General features: G+C 43.1%; 1 protein-coding gene across 2 annotated transcripts; it reads left to right on the forward strand.

The window, feature by feature from the left end:
- The first annotated feature begins 67 nt into the window (after window positions 1-67).
- LOC104325458 (C-type lectin domain family 2 member B-like) lies at window positions 68-10,016 on the forward strand. 2 transcript variants are annotated; one of them, XM_069806765.1, is made up of 6 exons: window positions 68-183; window positions 1,714-1,876; window positions 2,719-2,775; window positions 4,816-4,997; window positions 7,070-7,173; window positions 8,071-10,016. In XM_069806765.1, the coding sequence occupies exons 2-6, from the start codon at window positions 1,720-1,722 to the stop codon at window positions 8,174-8,176; spliced, it is 606 nt and encodes a 201-aa protein (XP_069662866.1). In that variant the 5' UTR covers window positions 68-183; window positions 1,714-1,719; the 3' UTR covers window positions 8,177-10,016. The 2 variants fall into 2 exon arrangements, with proteins under 2 accessions (XP_069662866.1, XP_069662867.1); XM_069806766.1 differs by having other exon boundaries at window positions 83-206.
- The last annotated feature ends 12,941 nt before the right edge of the window (window positions 10,017-22,957 follow it).

Below are 22,957 nucleotides of genomic sequence, written 5' to 3' on the forward strand. Positions count from 1 at the left end.
CCGCGGCGGAGCAAAGTCCCGGCCCCGACGGCGGCCCCGGGACGGTGCCGGCGAGGAGCGGGCGGGGAGCGGGGCGGGCGGCGGGGCAGGGAAGAGCGAAGCGGGCGCGGCAGAACCCGGAAGGCCTGAGGCGGCCGAGACCGGCTGCGAGGCCGCGGCTTCGCCTCAGGTGGGCGGCAGCCGGTAACCGGAGGCGGCGGGAGCAGGTAGGGATCGGGCCGGCCGGGGGGGGCTGTACGCCAAAGCCGGGGGGCAGGCGGGACGGGAGAGGAGGGAGACGGGGACGGGAGAGGAGGGAGACGAGGAGGAGAGAGGAGGGAGACGAGGAGGAGAGATGAGGAAAATGTGCTTGTTTAAAATCGAGGGGGCGGGGGGCATGGAGCTTCGCGGTTCACTTGCAGTTGTCTGGCGTCCTCGGTGAGAAATCGCGGACCGTTAGGCAGCGCGTTTCTTTCTGCGCTCTTCCGAACAGTTCTTTGAAATGATTTTGCAGGCATCCCGCCTTCAAGAAACGCCTTGAGCTAGAGAGAGCGGTCGCTGGCCTGAGCCCCGGCTGGCTGTGTTGCTCCCTGTGACCTCCCCAAAAGTCAGGGGTGTGGAACAGGGGTTTTCCCTACTGGGGGCGAGAAAGTTGAGGAGAAAGTCCCCCACTGCTGGAGTGATAACCAGTGATTTTTTCAGTACAGTAAGAAAGCGCGGCATGCCCGCAGGAGGGAAGAGGCCTGGCCCACGAGCAGACCCACGTTCACGTACCAAACAGCGAAGATCCAGGCACGAAAGTGGGCAGGGTGTTTTGGGGATGCATTCGGGGCAATCAGAAGAGTTTTTGGGGAAAGAGCACCTTGCTGGAGAACGCAATTCCAAGCCTTAGCGTCTTTCTGCTTTCATAGGATGGACCAAGCGCAAGTGGAGTCTGATTCTTAGAGGCATTAAGGCACCAAATTACTGTTAGGAATTTGTGGAGCTGAGGAGGCCTCTTAGGCATGTGCCAATTAATAACAGTAATAATACAAGTAAAGGTGTTGAAGCCTTTTCTGTAGAGGAGTGGGGTTTTCTTCTTCCCTGTTATAACCTAACTCATGAAGATGAATTGACATTTCTGCACTGACACAATAATTGTTTATAGCTGCGTGTTCTTTTCTGGGTGACTTTTTCTGTTAAATTTATGTCACTGAAAGTGGGATTTAAGAAGGACTGTGAGGAAAACATCACTCATTGGAGTGAGCACAAAAGGGTACAGTGAACTTCCCTCTGCAGACCCGGTTCAGCCTCACCTGGGAAATTGCCCAAACTTTTCGCATGCAGGCAAAACTACTTTAAGCTACATAGTGGTGAAGTGGAAGGCTCTGATTTTTGTGGCCTTTCCCTCCTGCCTTGCTATGCCCCCCCCCATCCCCTCACTATCACATTGTTCCCATCTGCTCAGTCCTTCCCTTTCCCTCCGTTACAGTCCTCATTCCCAATCGCCTCCCTCCCTGGGAAGGAGGATATGTGCCATGTATCTGAGGCCCACCTTTTCTTTTTGGAGGGCCTCAGTTATGTTGCACAAGCTCCTTGTTTTCTACTTGTTTCCTCATTTCTCCATCCACCCTGCCTTCATCCCCTCAGGTACAGGCAATAACTAAGGCAACTTTGGGATTGCTACTATTTCCACTTGTTTACAGACAGTAGGGGAAGCACTCATTAAACATAGCTTCTTTCTTTGTTTCCCAGCTGTAGATGGAGTCTGAAGATGAACGGGAGGCTGAGACCACCCGAATGGCACAAGCACCTGGTGGGAGCGCAGAGTCCACTAATGTCAGACAAGAAGTGGCAGCTTGTTCGTGGGTGTGGAGGATAGCGAGGCGCTGTAAAGAGTGGTTCTTCCAGTCAAAATGTAAGATATTTTTTTTTTCTCTGGTGTTAGGTAAGACACCATCCTGCAGGAAGTCTGAAGTCTAGCTCCAAATCTAGTTCCAGGTCCCCTGGCTTGGACAAGACGAAACCTGGGAGTTTACTTCTAGGCAAAGCTGTAGTCACAAAAATTAAGATAACTGTTACATTTGATCCAAGTGTGAACTGATCCTTTTGTGTGAAGATGGGCATTTTCCCATGTGGTAGTTTACCTGTATGAAGTACTCTTGGATATGATGTTGGAGATGAAGCCAGACCTCATTAGAGAAAATAGTTTGTGCCTTTGCAACAGATGAGCTTCCACATCTGCATTGAAATTTGTGTGTGAAGGACAGCTTGTGACAAAGAGAAAATACATGTGATTCGAGACTGCAGCCATACTCTGAACCTCAACCTTTAATGTTTGAATTGCATGAGAACATTCTCCTGTTTTCCAAACCTGGATGTAGCTTGATTGGAGGTAGTGATGACCTTCGAGTTCTTGGCCTCCAGAGGTCAGTGCTAAGAGGTCTGCAAAACATAGAGGAGATGAGAAACTTGGGACTGCGAGGCTTAAATTTGCTAATCTGCACGTTGGTGGAAAACTTCAGGGTGTATACGGATCAAAAAAAATGAGAATTAGGTGATAGTTGGCCATTTTATCGAACTGTCCAGTTACATAAATGTCAGTTCAGGGAGCCTTGTTTGACTTCAGTAGTGCTTTATATTTACATACTTGGAGCTTAAATGAAAGACTGTCCTGCTGCTGTCTCACTTAATACTGAAATACAGTCTGAGCTTAAGTGCTCATGTATCCAAAACTGTTAATGATCTTCTTTTTCACAGACCGTTGCCTTTGCCTAGTTTTTGGAATTATAGCGGTGGTCATCATCATTGCATTTGGTAAGCTTTTGGAACATTTTTGATTTGAAATATGTTTTCTCTGACTACTGGGCTCCAGGATCACAGCAGTCAAGCACACCGAGATTAGTACTCTGCAGTGCCTGCAGTCAGAAAACCTGGGACTTCCATCACTATTTCAGTTGTTCTGATGTCTGTATAAGGTTGAATAAATAACCTCCAGGCAGAATTTAGAAGTAGAGAGAACTATCCCTACAGATAAAATCCAGATGATTTTGCGTTTTGTTTTTTTTTTCTTTTTTTTTTCCCCTGCATCCTTACTACTCTTAAGAGTGTAGTTTCTTGCCTGGCCATGCATATGGTGTATGCTTGTCTTGTCTGTGCTTATCACCAGTAACTTACCTGATTATACTAGCTAGTGCACTAAGTCAGCATTGCATCTCCAGGCATAGACTCCAGGGCTGCTCATATATCTGGTCTTGAGGGCTCCTTTATTGTCACACGTGGAAGACAGCTATGTGATGCGGCTAGCTTATCTTTTCCACAAATAGTCTTTGGGGATCATTCTGCCTATTTGTTTTTAAAAATCCATTTGTGCTACATGCTGTATTTTTAAGAAAAAGTCAGCCCTACCTCCCACTGGCACAGTGGGGGCCCAGATGTGCTCCCACCGTCCCCCGCAGAACTCTTCTGTAGGAGCAAAGGCTGTGCTTGCCTGCGGTATGACCTGAGCTATCCGAGTCACTGGGTGCATGTGTGTCTCAGTGGAGCCTCCACAGCCCCATCTGCACAGGGAGCTCTTGAATCTCTACCTTAAATACATCTTCGGTCTGCCCCCCGCAACAGCATGAGGAACAGTAGTGAGGTCCTCTGCATGTACATGGAAATGAATGGAGGACGATAGTGACATCTGTCCCTGTCGATTTTCCTTTGCTTTGTTAGGCTTCTATTTAAATGGAATCAGTCACATGTTCTTGGAGGGCGTGAGGGCAGTGTTCACAGGTGACTTGCTAAGGGGTCTCCAATTATATATAGCAAAGAGAGTAGCTGATTAGAAAGGAAAAGAGAGCAAGCGTGGCCACAGCAGGCTGCAGAGTCTGGGAGATCAATTCACTTTCTGGAAGCCCCTCTGCTCACGTAACGGCCAGTTACTTTCATTTCAGTATTAGCCATCTCCAAGCTTAAGCAGTGGATAAATGCACTCTGGGTGCAGAAGGTCTGGATTTGATCCCAGGAAATACACTTTATACACTGCGTGAGCCTGCGTGTGTTACACAAGACACCTTGCTGCACAGAAAAGGTCACTGTAGCCATTCAGTAACAATCAGGGCAGATTATTTTTGTTTGGAAAATAGAAACCAAAGTAAATGCAAATTAATTCTCTTCATTGCAAGAAATTAAACTCAGCACTGGAACAAAACAAGCCAGTGAGTCCTGTCACCCCCACAGAGCTACTGTGACAGAAAGAAGGTGAAGAGAGGGCATCAAAACGTGCTGGGGAACAACTCCAATGAACCGTTCTCCAAACCATTATGTCCAAATAATAATAATTTTTACCTCTTCATTAACGGACAAATTTCATTAGCATCATGTCAACACCTAAATTACTTACCTTCACACAGATTTATCACTTAAAGGTCTGATACAAAATCAAAGCAACTTGTCTTCATGAAATATCTCACCAGTTGTAGGTATTCAGGCACCTTCATTACTTAAAATGTATTCAATCAATAAATTAACAGTAAGAGTTTTTTTACCCTATTACTGGATTTAAAATGCGTCGAGTACAAATCGTCGATTGTCAATGACTCTAATTCTCTAAAATTCAGGAGTGTTTTCCAAACCCTGCTTATTTTCTACTGATTGTAATAATTGGGCTGCAGCCCCCAACTCTCACATTTCTCAGCTGAAGACAGTGCCTGAAAGGCAGGGAAGGTTGGGACCCTTGCACTTCCTTTGGCTTCTCTTCTGGCATCTAGTGTGGCATTGGCTTTCCAAAAAATCTGCATTTTAGGTTGAGTTATGCTGATAAATGCTAAGATTTTACCAGGTAGAAATTTTGTTCTCTCTTTTCCTTTCCAGTTATACATTCTGAGATATCTCACCATGGAAAATTTCCTCCTGAACAGTGCCCCAGCGAGTGGATAGGTTACAAAAATAAATGTTATTTCATCTCAGAGGAGGAAAAAAACTGGACATCTAGTCAGACCTTCTGCGCTGAGAATGAATCCTTGCTAGCCATTTTTGAAAACCAGGAAGAAATGGTAATGGGAAAAAAAACCCCAACAACAAAACAGAAAACAACTTCTGTATCTCCCTCTTTCCTGGACAAAGCTTTCATTTTTTTTTCCATGCAGTGCTTATCCTTTAAATCTTTGTAAAATAAGTAAGTAAGCTGTGTGAATTCAGGCAGTGGGAAGTACCATCTGCTTTGGTGCTCTGCTTTGGTGCCTGGATTTGACTTGAATGACTATGAAAAGGTCTTTGTTATGAATTAGTTTACTTAGTTTCAATTTTCTGTCCTATGGACCTTCATCTTCAAAGGAGGTATGAATTTGTCCAACATCCAGTACAGCCAAATAAATGGATGCTTTTGTTTCTGTAAGAAACCAAACATTTAAAACTATTTCTCAGCGTAGTGGAAATTATCCATCTTTATCTGCTTGCATCTGATTTTAGATATGCCTTAATGCCTCTTAGAGATGTGTGCTTGTACCAGTGGTGGGAATATACCCCTGCTGAAGCTGGTTTGGACATTTTCTCATGCTATTAAGTTTGTTAAAATACTTTGATTTGCCTGTATTATGGTCCAGTTGCATTGAGTTGGTGAATGCTAGTGACTTCTCCCTGCTGCATGCTACTAAAACTGTAATATGCTCTTACAGATCTGCTGTCTTTTGAGTATTGTCAATGAGAAACTAGTTTCATCAAAAAGTTAGTTTTTAGATAGATTGACATTTGAGCTTTCTTGTTACTGTTATTGTTGAATAGAGGTCAAAAGGCTACTTTTCTGATTGGCTGATACATATTAGTGGTGTAGCAGATATTGAGATGGAGGAAACCTCAGTGAAATTGCACAGATCAAGTCACATCTGAATTTGACTTGAGCTAATAAATATTTTTACAGCCACAAGAATTTCAACAATGAGAAAGATGCAGGGCCTAGTTCTTACTTCATGTATGAGTCCCTTACTCAGTGTGGTCTCTCATTTTATCCCATCATCAGACCACTTTCTTTGCCAATAATTCCAACCATATTTGCCAGCTTGTCCCCTCTCCACTAGCCCCTTCTGCATTGCTGCCCTGTGACTGATGACCTCTTACCAAATTTGTAAACACCTCTCTTCCTTATGCATCTAAAAGCTTCACTTCTAATTCAGTGCCTGTGATACTCAGCCGATAATTGGCTAGACAGAAATTGGTGTTATTTAAATTACTGCTTAAAAACTATACCTACAAACTGTAAACACAACTTATGAAAGAAAAGCACAGGAACACTGACATTGGCTTACCGGGCCAGCTGAGTGCTCTGTGGCATGCGTTGTCTGGTCTCTAGCACTGGATAACATGAGCCACACCAGAAGAAGTACACCAAAAACTGCAGAAATGGCATTGGGACCATGCTGAGACAGTTTCTTCTGAACTGTATTGAATTGAAGTTGCTAGAGGAGAGTGGAGGAGTATAAGGGTGCACTCTCTCCATGTCCATTAGAGTCCATGATGACAGCTAATATTTTATCTCATTTTTAAGTTCACTGAGTCTACTGATAGCTTGTCGCAGGGAATTCTGTAATACTAACCCATTGCAATTGCTGTTTCTGTTATCTTCCATCGTTCTTTGCTGTGTTTAATACAGGTTGTTGCAAACTTCTGGAGCAGTGAACTGTCTTTTGCTCTTTTTATCTGTACATCCACAGATAAAAAACTATAAATTACTTAATAATTGGGAAGGGGAGGAGTTCCCATATGCCCACTTGAAATGCAGGAAACACCTGTATGTACCAGCCTGTTTAGACCAAGCTGCATATGTAGAGATTGATAAACATATATAGGCAGACACGACCAATACATGGTTTTGGGGTATTTTTGTGTGTAGTGAACAGTAATAATTTTCAAGGGTATAGACTTGAATAACTTCACTGAAGTTTATGATACTACAAGAGTCAGTTCAAAGTCAGAATTAGGCTCTTAACTCTCAGTGAAATGCTTATGAAAGTGTTATAGAAGACAGTGATGAACTAGTCCTCAAAAGTCACAGGAGGAATTTGCTTCTTGTTGTGAGAGCTCATGTTGACAAAAAAAAAAGGGTATGTGTTGTTTTGGTTTTTTTTTTTAGCGTTCTTTAACTAAGCATTTGAAAATAGATGACTCCTGGATTGGATTGCGCAAGAAAGGTGAAAGCTTCTACTGGGAGAATGGTATTGCCTTGAAGGTGGACTTGTAAGTTCCTTGTGATTGTCTAACACAGACTTAAGCGAATGTAGAATTAGGGTTTGCAGCACAATGTTATTTCTATCAGGATTCTTCTTTTTCCTATGATTTGTAACTATGACTTTGAAAATGAACTCTTGCAGTTATTACTGATCTAACTCCAATAGCATCAATGTAGAGAAGTCCCTGATTCAAGAAGGGGTTTTTGGTAGCTCAGCACATCAAGTTAATGTTATTGATCATCCCTATTTACCTTACTTTATACATATTTTTCAGTCCATAGTATAGACATTTCAGTCTCTTTTTCAGATCTTCAGAATTTTTGGTTTCCAATGTGATCCTTTGTGCTTGTCTTCCTGAAATACACAATATCTAGCAAATATACATACATTTTTTAGGGATGAAAGAGAATGAAATTACAGGTGCGAGGGAATAATCATCTTCAGATGGGTTAAGCAGCTTCATAAGAAAAATTGTACCTGCTTTAGTGAGTTTGTCACAACCTGCAGACAACCCAGATTTTTCCCTCTATTTATATTAGAAAATGTCTGGGCTACAACAGCTCTGCGTCAGGCACATCAAACAGCAGTTCCCCTTGTCTTGCTCTATGTCCTAGGCAAGATATATCATAAGCTGTCTTTTGTCTTTCCTTCTGTTATTGTATGATACCTGATACGGACCATTCATAGAAACGGAGGTTCATGCAACACTGCATGAGCTAAACAGGCTTTTCAAATGTGATTTAGCACTCACCTTGCTTTTAGCAGCTGAAACTACCATATCACAGGGGACCAAAATCAACTGGAAACCACTTTAGCAGAAGTTTTGTTTTACAGCAGGCTAAAATATTTGACTCAGTAGTAGAAATTATTTAGTAATCACTATTTTCTTCCTGTATTTTTTCAGGTTCCAGATACGGAATCACTCTGAGTGTGCTTACTTGGATGCCTTCACTATTTCTACCTCAGCATGCTCTTTGCCCAGGCGCTGCATCTGTGTCAGACTTCCCTGAAGCGAGGACTTCAATCTTCATTTGATATGGGCAGTTAAAACACATCCATTGTACAGTCACTTCAGATTGTGCAGCCACACTGTGTCAGACCATCTGGAAGCCTAAATCTGAGAGAAGAGCATTTGTCTTGTCTTCCAAAATGTATTTCTAGGTCTTCTCTCCTAGGACAGAAGAGGAATGCGTTTAGTCCAGTTTACAGATAACCTACAATGGAGTCTACCAGTGTTGGCTGACAAAGCTGAAGGTTCAATGGGATTCCTGCCAGTCTCTTCTGTGTTCTGCTGCTTCTCAGCATGTGACCTTGGGGATACACAGCAGCCAGGGACAACAGTCAGCCAGCACACCTACAGAAACAGTCCAATGAGGCCTCTTCAGTTTCTCCAAAAATGCCGTGTGCTCTTTGCTGAACTTGGTACTGACTGGCTATTTCAGAACAACAATCTGCCGGTGTTCTGATCTCACCTTCAGCCCCCATTGTGCCCTGACCTATTAATCTTATGGTTTGCCATAAAACTTTTGTTCTTTTAAGTAAACAAACATACTCAGTCTGTACCCTGGCCAATCTGCGGCCATCACTGTCATCAACAATTCCTATGGCTGGAGTGACAGAAAGTTCAGTACTTATCAAAGGAAGGGACTCACAAAGTCTTTCCTACTCCACCTGTTTTTTTCCATGGGCTTTCATACTAATGGTTGCCAGGTTTGTGCGTGCTAAGACTTGAGCTTGTTCAAAAAAGCAACAGGCACCCCCCACCTAAACACAGCATTAGTGACCAGTTGCATTATCTGCACATCTAGTGCACAGTAATCTGAGGAAAAGGGCATGTTCAGATTTTTTTTGTACCCCCTGGAAGCAGTGTGTTGTCTATGCAAAAATCTCCTGCCACTCAAAGGAGAGTGTGGCGTTTACTGATCACAAAGTACAGGAAAAAAATGTTCTGAGCAGACAGCTGTGGCAGACTGGGACTTGATAGCTGCCACCATTTGCTGGTGCCCCTCTGCTGAAGCTTCCCAGGCATCGTCAGCACAAGCCCTCAGCTGCTCCATTCCTGGGGTGGGTGTGAGGGGTCCGCATTAGCTTCTTACAGTTGTTCTATGTTGCAGAAATCTCCAGCAGGCAGGTAGAGCAGATAGCTGGGGGCAGTAATTTCTGTTGCCTCAGCGAGATGTGCTGGAATTTCTGTTGGAGCCTTTAGCTGGCTGGTTACTGAAAGGACATCAGCAGAGGATTGTGTGTTTCTCTACCACTTGGATCATACCTGCTAATGATGATAGAGTCATAGAATCATAGAATCATTTAGGTTGGAAAAGACCCTTAAGATCATGAAGTCCAACCGTAAATGTTGTAGCAGCTTGGTAAGAAATTCCTGGAAAATGATCAATATATATGTGGTGCTAAAGGTGGCAGGCTGTGTCACTGCATTACTTCTTGAGATGCTGTATGTAGGGACACTAGTCCTGAATCAGGTCCCACTGATGCCAGCTTCACACCCAAGTGCTGCCACAGTCAATTGCACTAAGGTTATCCCTGCTTTACAGGGGTGCAACTGAAGTCAGAACTTATGCTCTGCATTTCAAAAGCTGTGCAGGTTGTTATGTCCTGTATAATTTATTTTGATACAAACAGGGTACTAAAAGGAATGTAATGAGTATCCTGAACTTGCAATATGGAAGGCTCCCTTACTGACTTCCTGGGAAGGCACTGTCTGCAAGAGGAGGAGGTGTAACACAGTTTGGGGCTCTTAGCTGCTGTAATTTGCATGTTCCTTCTGGGATTCTGAGAAAGAAATGTAACTAAGAACTGTCTTCAATAAATTGTACTAGTGCAATAAATTGCACTACAGATTTTGGGTTGTGTTTGTCTAGGCTGAAGTAAGCTATTTTCTGGTACCGAAGGCCTTCCTCGTGTTGGCAATTTTCAGGGATCATTTTTATTAAAGGTTTGACTTGCGATCAGCAGCTCTCAGGCAGCACAAACAACTGGTATGCCAGTCAGTGATACTTGCACACAGACACTCTTCTTCAGCTTGTTCTTCTGAAATTAGTGTTCAGGATCAGGTGCTGAGGATATATAATACACGTACACAGACAACAGCCAAGGGAGGGAATTATCCAAGAGCAACTGATAAAGCAACAGTGACACACTCACAGAAGCCTGTGTTAAATAAACAAGCATTGCGATAACTGATTCAAACATTTCTAAACAGAAATGGGAAGGTGTGAATGTATAGTCATGCGTGATTCCTTGAAGTCCAGCAGAATTGTCATTTTTCTCATAGGTTCATTCCTAAGCTGCATAAGAACTTGTTAAACAGAACCCTTCCTTCCTGCAAATATCCCAGTTTCAGCTATTTTCCAGCCATGCATGGTAAACTTAAAAATAGGAGACACTTCAGAGAGATATCAATCTCAAAGCCAGTAGTCTTTAGTCTCCAAATAATTTCTATTCAGAGGTCGTTGGACATCAAGGTCCTTACTTTTTTGCCCACATTTGAATTTTGCCTCTCCAAAATTATAGATCCTCTTTTATTTGGGGAAAGGAGAATCTCTCCAACCTGTGTGCATTCTGCAGCATCTTTAAGTAGCAGGTACGGTACTGTATTGTCATTAGAAAGAGTAGTACTGCAGTGGGAGTATATGAATCCAGAGAGATTGAAAGAAATTCTACTTCCACCACTTACAGATAGATGAACAGAGAGCACGATCCACTGCAAAATCACTGGCACTTCTCAAAGACCAATTTTTGCAAGTTACAGAGGCTCACTGAATTGAGTTTGTTTCTATCAGAATCAAAGCTGATGTGCTGCTGAAGACCAGTTTCAAGGAAACAAATGGCTCTGTCCCCAGAAGGAGGGCATTTTCACCACGTGAATTATAAATTCTCATTATCAAATGAAAGTAAAGGCACTTACAGAAAAGTGTCAATACTTGGACTGGGGAAGAAAACACAGGGAGAGGACTACTTGAGCATCCAACGTTCTTAAGTTGTATTTTATTCCTATGTTCTGAAGACTGTATATTCTATATCCTACCTTATAATCTGTATCATATCTGTATTTTAAATTTCTGTTCCTGAGCTTTCTGTGGTCTGCCTTATCAGAACCTCAGGACCAGCAAGTGTAAAGGCAGAAAAGTGGACTTTTGGAAAGTAGGAAGTGATGGTTTATATTTTGGGGATGAGAGATTAGCAATGAGAGTGGTGGCAAGAGGGAAGGAAAAGCATAGTTTACACAGTATGGTCCAACCAACAGGTCAGAAGTAGCCTGTAGGAGCAGCTACTTTCTCCTTGAAGAAGACAAAGAACAACTGTTAGATATCTCCTTCCATGTCTGGGTAAAAGAAGCGGTGGGAACAGAGGTAGAGGCCATATGACTATAACCTTGACATTCAGCCATAGGCTGGTTCGAAGGACATTTAGTAGGGAAAACAGAACAGGCATGAGGCAAAAAGTAATGAATAGTGAGGTTTCATTTTATCTGGATGTTGAGATGGCTGGGAAGCTGATGAAATACAGTTGTCTTGATTTTCTTGTGGCATTAGATGGGCTTGATTTTTCTTGTGTTAATAAAAGGAAAAATGACATCTCAGTCATTTTCTCATAATCTGCTCCCCTGGCGAGTCCCATTATGGCCAAGGAGGCTGAAGCCTTGAAGGTGAATGTCCCGTACAATCCATGTGCATATATATGGAGCTGAGGCTGACCTGAAAAGAGATGGTCTTCATCAGTGAGACCTAAGTGATGTACACAGGCACCTCCGTGAAGCCGTCAGTGCTACCCTGTCGCTCAGTGGGCTCTGAAGTGTGAGGAGCAGCCGGGACACCCTGAATGTGGACAAAGGAGTCAGCAGGAGGCAGAGTTAGGAAACACAGAGGAATGGGAACAGAGTGGGACATACTATGGCATATAGCAATGGCTTTTGCACTGGTAGAGGGTGAGGAGCTGCCCTGCCTAGCCACCAAAAATTTGAGAGGAAAATTCACCCCAGGTATTTTAGTATGGGATACTTGGTCCTTGGAGGGTCTGGCTTCTCATTGCTGCTTATAGGGGAAGCCTAGACATAAAACTTAGACTACATGCCTGCTTTTCTGGCACTTGTAATGTTAAGTGAGATAAACGTAGCTCTATTTGATGAACTCCCACTTTCCGAAAAACCGTCCTATCTCGCTGAAAACCTGATAGCAACCACTACGTTTAGTTTATCTGGCAACTGCTTATGTCACATGCAATAATCCTGTTTCTGCTAGCACTAACTGAAAACTCTCTAGATTGTGTGGTTATAGGGATCCCACTGGACCTAGAGGTTTTAGGGTTCAGAAACCACAGTGACTGTAGCACGCAGCAATGCTGCACACAACTTCTGAGGTTTGATGTTCTCACACCTGAATGGGATGAACATCACAGCCCCCCCCGACAAGGCGGGTCAGCCAGGACTCACAGCCCCGTCACTCAGAGAGGAGAAAAAGAGGGGATGAAGTAGAAACGGTCTGATGTGCGGCACCACAGCAGCCAGGCTGTCTCATTGCCATACACGATGATGTGGCGGCTGCCGGGGCAGGGCTCTGACAAAAGCAGCTGCAGGAGTTTTTCCCCCTGTGTCAGGGCTGAGGGCTATTTACACCCACAGACACCTTCCTTCCTTCCTTCCCTTGTTGACCCCAATACCCCTGGGGGGTCCCTGGAGTCCCCTGACAGGGGCACACGTCCCAGTACCCCTGACGGTCCCCTGGGGGGGGGCATAACATTTAGTGCAGGAACAAGCACCCATGTGAGAATTATGCCTGGGTTCTGATTCTCCAACTTTCTATCCCCTTTGTGGGGATTCCTGCTGTAACAAAGAGAGCACCAGCTGGAAATAAATTGTGGGTTAAAGAACTTGTGCTGACTGTGACATGGTAGGTGCTGCAAATGGAAAGCACAGAGAAGAGATGGGTGATTTATCAAGACCGTAGACATTTCTAACCCTGACTCCCAAGGCTTCACCTCCGACTTTGTACCAATGCATCTGCCAGCCAGCCCTGATGCAGCTGGAGGTGGAGGTGACAGGCGGTGCTCACCTCAGCCCAGGCAAGGAGAGGATGGAAACTGCCCGTATGTAGACACTACCTCCGCTTCCTGCAGCAGCCATTTTCGTATTACTCGGAGAGTTAAAGGTTGCTGAAACCACAGTGGTATTTGCTGGCAGCTCAAATCAGATCATCTAAAAGCTTCCTCAGACACTATTTGCACTGTTTTTCTTAAAATCATTCACCAGTAAGAGCAAGGCTACTAAATCCAGACCTATTTCCCAGGATGAAACAGCTTTACGTTGCTTAGGAAATGTAACACATTAGTCCAGGCTGCATTGGAGAAGGCAAAATTAAGAAGGAAACTGCAGAAGCAATCTGAAGGCAGAGTAAGGGGCTTTATGGAAAAAGGGTGTCAGCCTCCGGCTTCTTCTGACATGGCAAGATTTGCTCGTGATCATAGTGCTAGCAGACAATGGTTCTGAACTTGTGAACACAAGGCCACAAAAGCATGTGTAACCCAATAAGAACTGCTCTGGGAACTAGTAATTTGAAACATTTGCAAAATTTTTTTGCTCATGCTTTTCTTTTGACTGTATGAGAGCATCGACATTCTATTAAAGCACCTTTACTGTCCTTTGATCTGTATCATAAAATCTCTAGGTAGCTTCCTGCTTCTTTACATGGCGTCAGTGTTAGTTACAGGATTTTGACCTTAATTTACACGAAACATGTTTTGAAGTGGAATTTTGAGAAATGTGGTTTTTCTACCTGTTGCACTGTAACAATGTTCGCAATACCATTAAAATGTTTACAAAAATAAATGTTACTGTGTTGCAGAGTTAAATGAGTTTATTTTCCCAACACATCTGAGTGATAGCAAACGACTCAGACCTGCTAAAAACATAGTTGGCTTTAGGCACGTAAAGATATTTCTCAGACATAAAGCCCAAACACTGCAAAAAGTCTCCACCAATTGTGTAATCAGAAACTCTGAGTTCTTGTGGTTCAGGATTTTCATAGCATTTTTATAGCTTATGGGAAGCATCATTGACCTAACAGAATATTATAGCATAGAATCATAGAATCATAGAATCATTTAGGTTGGAAAAGACCTTCAAGATCATCAAGTCCAACCATCAACCATGCCCACTAAACCGTGTCCTGAAGTACCCCGTCTACTCGCTTTTTGAATACCTCCAGGGATGGTGACTCAACCACTTCCCTGGGCAGCCTATTCCAATGTCTGACAACCCTCTCAGTAAAAAAATTTTCCTAATATCTAACCTAAATCTCCCTTGCCTCAACTTGAGGCCATTTCCTCTCATCCTATCTCCAGCCACCTGGCAGAAGAGACCAGCACCCACAAGCCAGAGACCAGCTCTGGCTTCAGAGCTAGGAGAACAAAATAGGATGTCAGAGGATTTACTCAAAGTAACAGCAGAGCTTGTGACCACCAGTTCCTAGCTCTTCCCATCACTACTGAACATCTACAGTTCCCACTGGTCTGAGAGAAAAGCTGTAGAAGGCCACCAATGTGAGCAGAGCTTTCCTCAGTTTCTCTACACAGTGTTTTCAATTTACTATCTGTGCTGCTTCCTTGCTCAAGCCAAAGACATTGTGGAGCATCCCAGCCACTAGAGAAGAGAAAACCTCAGCTGTGCCTTTTAATTCAGGGCTCAGATGAGTGCCCCGTTCATAGCTGCACCATTGTGTCTTCCCTGTCTTTCCTATTACACGACAATGTTATCCCAAACGTACATCCCAGAAAGACCCTAAGGTAGTCTGCCGCAGAGCAGGATTGGGAAATGCAGGCAGCCTGAACTCACATGCACAGCATGGGCACACCAAGCCTGCTTTGGGCTTCAGGCTATTCACAAAGCCTGCCAGTCCAGCTGCCATAGGGGGTCTGTTCTTAGTTCTCAACATAGTTGGAAAGAAAATATGTAGTCTGATGAGGAAATTGTAAGAAAGATCTCTCTCGTTTGTGTTTTGTCCAAAGCTAGATCTGAAGATGCTTTGCTCACGTGCTGAGGCTTCTTCTCTCGACCGTACAAAAACATTACATGGGACGTGCAAGGCTCCCTCTCTTCAAAAACATCAAGAGCAAAGGCACATCTGACTGTGGCCTCAAACCCCAAAATCACATCAGGAATCTCACCTCCCCAGCTGGACAGAAATACAGAGATTTCTGCAGTCAGCATTTAGGAGAGGGAAGCGCATAACTTACCAGAAGTCACGTCCCATCACCGATCTGATGCTTCAGACCTCTGTGTAAACACAGGAACAGTGCATCTACACATTGCGTAACTGTTGCCAAAACCAGAAGAAACACTGTACTCTTCAAAGAAATCTGCAGTGTAGAACGATAGCCTCAAAACAACAGAACTGAAACTGGCTTTGGTTTACAGGAGGCCTAATGCAAATTTGATTCCATGAAGAGCAATTAAGTGAGGCATAAATTCAGTATAGGCAATATATTCTCAGAGAACTGACAACTTATGTGTGCTGCCAGTGGTGCTGTGAAGCCAAAAAAGAATTTCTTATTTTAAATGTCCTTTTCATTTTCCTTAAGTCAAATCTAGAAGCACTTCTTATCCATCCTCAGGTATTTCTTAATATAATTGCTGAATTTCAAAGACGAGATACAAACATTATAAGCCCATGAACAAACACACAAATCACATTTATAATGAAAACTTACTGTAAATCTCAGCAGAGGATTTGTGAATTCCTATGTGAAGCTTCATTCTACATGTTAACCACAGTAACACATGCTGGGGAACTCACTTGTGTTTGTGGTGGTGGTGGTAACATGAAAAGAGAACACACTTGTCTGAGACTTCAGCTAATGACCAAAGCTCACTGAATTAGAAGGGGAAAAGGGCAATTTTGGAAGTATCCGTGGAAAGTTACCTTTCTAAAAAATTTAGTTTCCAACCAGCTCTATTAGCCATATTTCTGAATAGTTTTGCATAGGAGCAATCTCTTAGGCCCTAACTCAGTAAGATGATTAATGAAATACAAAGCATTACACAGCAGGCTTGTTAAGTAGCAAACCTTTGGTTTGCTGAGAATTTCTGTGCTGGGCAAACTCCTCTTTGAATGTAATGTCGATATGTTGTAGTCACATTTTAGTGCGTGACCAAGTATCATTGATTGAGCATAAGCATTTCTAGTCTGTGATTTGTGATAATTTTAATAATAAATGAAGGAGCATTTTAATTCCAGGCTGAGGTCACTGCTACTAGCTGCCTATACGAGAGGCTGATATGCAGAAAGATGAGAGCTGACAACACTCAGGGGAACGATCTCTCATAGTTTCATGGAGGAGTTGTATAGATGGGGATAGAGCTTGAAGGGTTTGCTTCTCTTACAAAAAACTATGGAAGTGTACAAAAGCGTAAAAAGAATCCTAGCCAGTGTTGAGAAATTTGCACATAGAAGATGGGAAAATTTAGAATTAAGCTTGCCTTCAAACTCTTCATGCAGATCTTTTGAGTGTATGTGTACTTTCACATAATTACACACTGCTTTCTGCATGCTGAATAAGTAGTGCAGGTAACATTTCCTCCCTTAATTTTTTTCTGAAAAAACTGCAACTGGATATCATGGCTCATTACACAGAAATACTCTATTGGTAATTAAAAATGAAAATTCTGAACTACTATGAACCTATCATTAAAACCTCATTAATATTTATCTTCTGATAATAGGAAAAGCTAAACAAATAGTGACATTTTGCCGAGAATCTTAAATTTAATCAGCCTAAGCCTATTTCAATATAACAGGACATAATTTTTTTCTTAGTATACTATGCAACATCTCCATTTGTTTATTCTTATTCCTTTTAGACATAATGGCAACACTGAGCATATTGCTGTTCTGGTCTCTAAGAGCTGCAACAATAGACCTCAATCAGCTCACAACCTTCTGATGAAGAAGAAACATTCTGATGAAGAAAAAAACCCCCTCTTTCATCATCACTGCTGAAGTTTCACTGATACAAATCAAGAAGTCATTAGTATCTCAAGGTCAAAGTGGTTTGCTTCTCAGTTTGTTGCCAAAGAATAACTGCTTGATCTCCCTGGACGCTCTCTGGGAGCTGCAGTCTAGACAACTCATGTCCCTGTTCTCCCTTGGCTGATGTTGTCTCTCCAGAGTCAGAGTGATCCCCCTGGTTGCAGCTTGCCATTGCTCTTTCTGGAAGTCCTATGACCATGGACAATTTGAGCAAAAAAAATCAGATCCTCTTGCAACTAGCTACATGTTTTACACACAATTTTTGTTTCTTTATTAAAAAATATAACTGTGTGGTAAGCAGAACAAGAAAGGGCTGATAAGGCAGACACGAAGCCATGAAGACTCAGAAGACTGCTCCAGTATTTGCTAATAGGAGATCCAAATTAATACCATTAATACAATTAATATAATATATATTATACAGCTGTAGTGTCATGCAAACTGATTCAATCAACCCTTTATTTGGAAAGAAGGCTAAATTAATACCTTGCCCTCACAGACAGTATTCAATTCTGTTTTCATATGTAATGTCTCTGCAAAAGAGAAGGGATTTTAAAATCAGATTCTTCTTTTGCAAGTGTAGTGGGTTAAGGAAAGCACAAAATGGATAACGATTAAAAAAATCATATGCTTTCATTATGGAAAAAAAAAATCCTCTATTAATAGTTGTGGTCTCAAGAACACCTTACAGAAAGTCAGTACCTTGGAGTGGATACACAAAAAAAAAGTCAATCAAGACAAAAAGCATAATTGTAACTCCAAAGGTCTGGACTGGGAGATTGTTTCATTGTTTTCTTGGTGGAGGCAGAATACTATTAGAGCAGGTCTATAACTTTTCATTTTAGAAGATGGTGTATGCAGTGGGGTTTGGAACCTTTTGCAAACTGAGAAAGTGAGACAGAAAACAAAGTTTCTGCAACATCCATTTTTACAGTGAAGCTATTTTAGATTATTGGAAGAAGTCATGTCTTTTCAAGTCAAAACTGATCATCACTAAAATCTCATGCTGTGGAGATTTTCCTTTGCAGAGAGAAAATAATTGAACTTTTGGAGTTCGGAATTATTCTTCAAGAAATTCCCTTGGATGTGTGAGACATGATTTCCCTCTAAATATCTTTCACTAATGAACATATTTAACCACATGATGACAAATTCTTTTCTTTATTTGAGTTTGGATTTTTGGGTGGGTTTCTGGTATAAAGATCAGATTTACTGATTGGAAGCATTCCAGGTCTCCTTTGAGACCCTTAAAAACTAGACTCACCTTCTGACATGAGGAAATTCCTAAGCAAGTTGCATACCACTCTTGGCAGCTTGGCTGTCTGTTTGGTGAGTTCCTTTAGAAGTCTTGGATGAATAGCATCTGACCTCACCCATTTGGGCCCATTAATTTTGCCGGTTTGTTTCATAACCTCTTGCACTGATGTTCTGAATTGAGACACAGCCTCTCATGTTGTCCATGAAGAAGATTCTAGTATGGGAACCTCCCCAAGTTCCTCCACAGCAAATACACATGAAAAAAAGCACTGATTCCCTTTCTGCCTCCCCCCCCCGTGTGCCCTTACCTATAAGCTGATCATCTGTTGCCTTACAGAACTTTTGGCAGGTTCCCTGCTCCTGAAGAAGGGGGCTTTGTTATTTTTATGTTTCTTGCAAGCTGCTTTTTAGTCTCTTTCTTGTTTTGCTTTATTGTGTTTTCATATTGAATTTTATAGAATTTATGGTCCTCTCCTTTTGCTTCATTTCAACACCTACCTTTTTGGGTTGGCTTCTTGCTCTTCATAGTCTTTCTTGCCTGTTTGTTTAGCTCTGCCAGCATCGTCTGGATCTATCATCTCAGTAAAAGGAATATAAGTATCGTCCCAAAATAAAGAAAAAAACCAAGTGTTTTTGACTTGGATTCACAACACCATATTGCCAAGAAAGGGTGCTTGTTTGCCTTTCCCAGAATTCAATTTGAAGGCTTGTGTTTTCAGTTACAGCATAGATTGGACTTCACAAAAGAAAAGGAAATGATACAGCATTTTATATATGCGTGTAAGTGGTAGCTTTGAAGTTTTCTTTTTGCTGAAATAAAATGTGAAGTGTGAAGTCTGCTTGAGAAACAAGAGGCAGGTTGAAAGAAAGACAAAGCCAGTTCTCTGAGCGTGCAAAAATAAGAGGAACTAGTTTTGCGATCTTGTAAAATACTATGCACCTCAACTGTAAGTACACATATACTCAAAAAAATCCAAGTGGACACTCGTGATTAAATATAACCATGCCTACATTTTCCTGGATTGCTGCCCTGGCTTGATGTTTGGAGCCAAGTTGCATGCTTCATCCTTCTGTTGAGACAGTGATCTACATTTTCAAGGCTGTCTCTTACCTTCATCCCTGCAACATCGGTATTGGGTTCTACTGCCAATCTGTGAACAGCCTTGAGCTTAACTTAACTTACTAACTTATTTAATAAACAGCTCTGTGTTTTTCCCTCTGGCCTCTGCCACAGCTGGAAGACATTGCCTGTAAATGTCTTACTCCTTGACTTTCCTCTGGTACTTTCCCAAAGCTCTCCTCTACTACTGTGGAACTAAAACCTCAGTAATAGCTTAGCTTAACTTTTATGGGATCACCACCCATCATGCACAGCATTATTGGTTTACCCTTCTTGTGTTCTCCATCCTCCCCCATATTCCTTCTGTATCCATCTCATTGGCATATCTTTTTGTAGAAGTAGCTAATAAGCTTTGACAAGGTAAAATCACCATCTTGTCATACATTTGTATGGTACTCACTGTTCCAGGACAGTGTTGCTGCAGTATACAAAATTAATAATAATGCCGTCCTTGGCAGAATGATGTCAAAAACTCAGATCCCTGAAAATACTGTAGCAAGAAGGGCTGCTCAAAGATTAATATTTTGCTGCTACATAGGATTTATTATGCATGTTAATTGGCTGTATCATTATTGGCTGTGTACTGCACATATGCATCAATTGCTTGGTTAATTTTTGAGGGGGGATGTTATTCTTTTCAGCCTGAAAGACTGTTTTTCCTTTCCTTGGGTGGGTTTTCTGCAATCTTTATGTGTAGATATACTTCTACTCCAAACTTTAAAAAACTAGTTTAAGAGTGTAAAGGGGATTTAGTACAAGTGAAACAAAATACTATAATATTCAAACAGTGTATTTACCAGATACTTGACTTTTTAAAACTGATTTGTTCCTATGCAGGAGGATAATCCACCTAGGAATCAATTTCTGTCATTATTTACATGGGTGGTCCCTTGCTCTTCTTTTTAAGAGCTTCCTGAGACAACCACAGGATCCACTGCCTTTGATTTACTAGAGTCTTACATAGCTTTGCAAATATACAAGAAAAAAAGGAAAAAGAAAAATAATATATAATGGTAAGATGATTGTGGTGGGTTGACCTTGGCTGGCTGCCAGATGCTCACCCAGCCACTCTTTCATTCCCTCTCCTTGACAGGACAAGGGACAAAATAAGACAAAAAAGCTTGTGGGTTATGGTAAAGGCAGAGAGATCACTTACCAGTTACCATCATGGGCAAAACAGACTTGACTTGGGGAAAGTTGATTTAGTGCAAATTGAACTAGATTTGGATAGTTAGAAATGAAGACAAAAAGATTAAAGCAACACTTTCCTCCTGCTCCCTCTTCCCAGGCTCAACTTCACTGCTTTATTCCTGACTCCACTATCCCTGCCAGCCACCACCCTGAGTGGCACAGGCGGATGGGGAATGGTGGGTTATGGGGTCAGTCCATAACAGCTTCTCTCTGCCTCTCCTTCCTCCTCACACTGTTCTGCTCCTCCAGCATGGGTCCCTCCACGGGCTGCAGTCCTTCAGGATAAACCTGCTCCAGCGTGAGTCCTCCCTAGACCACAGTTCCCGTCATGAGAACCTGCTCCAGCATGGGGTCTCCATGGGCTACAGTTCCTTCAGGAAATATCCACCTGCTCTGGTGTGGGGTCTTCCCTAGGTTGCAGTGTGGATGTCTGCTCCGGCATGGTCCTCTCCAGGGGTTGCAGGGAAACACCTGCTCCAGCGTGGGCTCTCCAGGGGCTTCAGGGGAACCTCTGCTCGGGCACCTAGAACACCTCCTCCGCCTCCTCCTGCTCTCCCCTTGGTGTCTGCAGCGCTGTTCCTCACACTTTTTTCTCACTCCTCTCTGCCTGCGTGGTATTATTGCCCTTCCTTATATATGTTTTCCCCCAGGAGCCACCACCTTGGCCGAGGGGCTCGGCTGTGCCCTGCGGTGGGTGGGTTGGAGCCGGCTGGATGGGGCCATGTCCGGCACGGGGCAGCCCCGGCTGCTCCTCACAGAGGCCGCCCCTGCAGCCACCGCTGCGGCCACCTGGGCCCCAAAACGCGAGACAACAATAAACAGATATAATCCTTCAAAAAGCGCCATTGCCAGCAGAACGTCCCTTGTGTCAGGGTGCTGCAGAGGGGCCAGGGGCCGGGGGCGGTGGTGGCAGGGAAGGGCCTGGCAGCCTGGGCCTGGGGCAGCCCCAGCCCCGGGCATGGGGCACCCCGTGGGGCCACGGCGTGGGCCTGCGGGTGGGCCCAGCTTGGCGGAGCCCGTGGCCGGGCAGAGCTGTGGGCAGCTGGAGAATGGGCCTGCTGCGGCATGGCTGGGGCAGGGGCTGACGGCCCTGGGGGGCTGACATGGCCTCCTGGGCCTTGGGCAGGCAGGGGGAATCCTGGGGGGGCTGACATGGGGTCCTGGGCTGTGGGCAGGGTGGGGGGAGCCCTGGGGACTGGGACGGGGACAGGCAGGGCTGGTGGTGCCCTCGGGATCTCAGGGCAGCTTTTCTGTAGTCTTCATACGTCCCTTTATCCTTCCTTAAGCACTGGAAGCAAAGGGCTTGGGAGAATATATTTCTACGTAGCCAGATGATATAGCTGCGTCTAGGTGCTTGTTAGCAAGGAAGGGGGTGTGCATAAAGAAAGCAGTGGTCTGCACCTTAATAGACAAATATTCGTGACAGAGTCTTATTCCAGAAATCTGCCCAATGAAAATGAAAAGGGAGAAAACTTCCTTTGACCTTTTCTTTGCTGATGAAGTGTGTGAAGATTCATCCTGTGTTTCTTCTTATTTCATATTGGGTTTTATTTTAGTTTAAAAGCAGTAATACTTCCTCAAACATAGATTTGGAAATAGATATTTACAAAATAATTGTAATCTAGAACTTGCGAATATGAAATGTTGTTTGCGGAAGAAGTTTTGGCATTTTAGAGGCTCTACCTTCCTGTTAGAAATGAGTTCCCAAAAAGCTTTGGGTTAAAAATGACTGATATGTGTGTGTAATTCCAGTGCAGTTGGAGCCATGCATTTAAAAAATCACAGCACAGGTCCTGAAACCATGACAGGGGAAAAAAAAAAAGCATCATATAAAGAAATATATCAGATTGTGAACCTTTAGTTTCTGTGTTGTTTCTGTTTACCTTACAGTAAGTTCCATATATCTGTTGTGGTGCTGGATGCAGAAGAATCTAAGTGTGTTAAATGAAGCAAGACTTATTTGGAGTTGTATCTTTTTTTAGACCAGCTGTTGTATCTGGTGAACATAAAAGCTATAGCATGTACATCATTCGAGTGCTGTTCTAGAAACAGTCAAAAACTGCATATTCAAACTCTGTCCTCCAAGCACCTTCTGAGAAAATGATTCAGAAAGCTGGTAACACAGCAAGAGTTTGTCCACACCGGATACAGGAGAGTTATTTAGCATTGTGATGCTGCATGGTAAG

This window comes from Haliaeetus albicilla, chromosome 19, assembly GCF_947461875.1.
Source record: "Haliaeetus albicilla chromosome 19, bHalAlb1.1, whole genome shotgun sequence".
Lineage (NCBI taxonomy): Eukaryota > Metazoa > Chordata > Aves > Accipitriformes > Accipitridae > Haliaeetus > Haliaeetus albicilla.

Coding starts and splice junctions, on each gene's coding strand:
- LOC104325458 (XM_069806765.1), top strand. CDS start 1,720: ATGGAGTCTGAAGATGAACGGGAGGCTGAGACCACCCGAATGGCACAA. Junction 2,776..4,815: donor GGTCATCATCATTGCATTTG/GTAAGCTTTTGG, acceptor TTTCCTTTCCAG/TTATACATTCTGAGATATCT. Junction 7,174..8,070: donor ATTGCCTTGAAGGTGGACTT/GTAAGTTCCTTG, acceptor GTATTTTTTCAG/GTTCCAGATACGGAATCACT.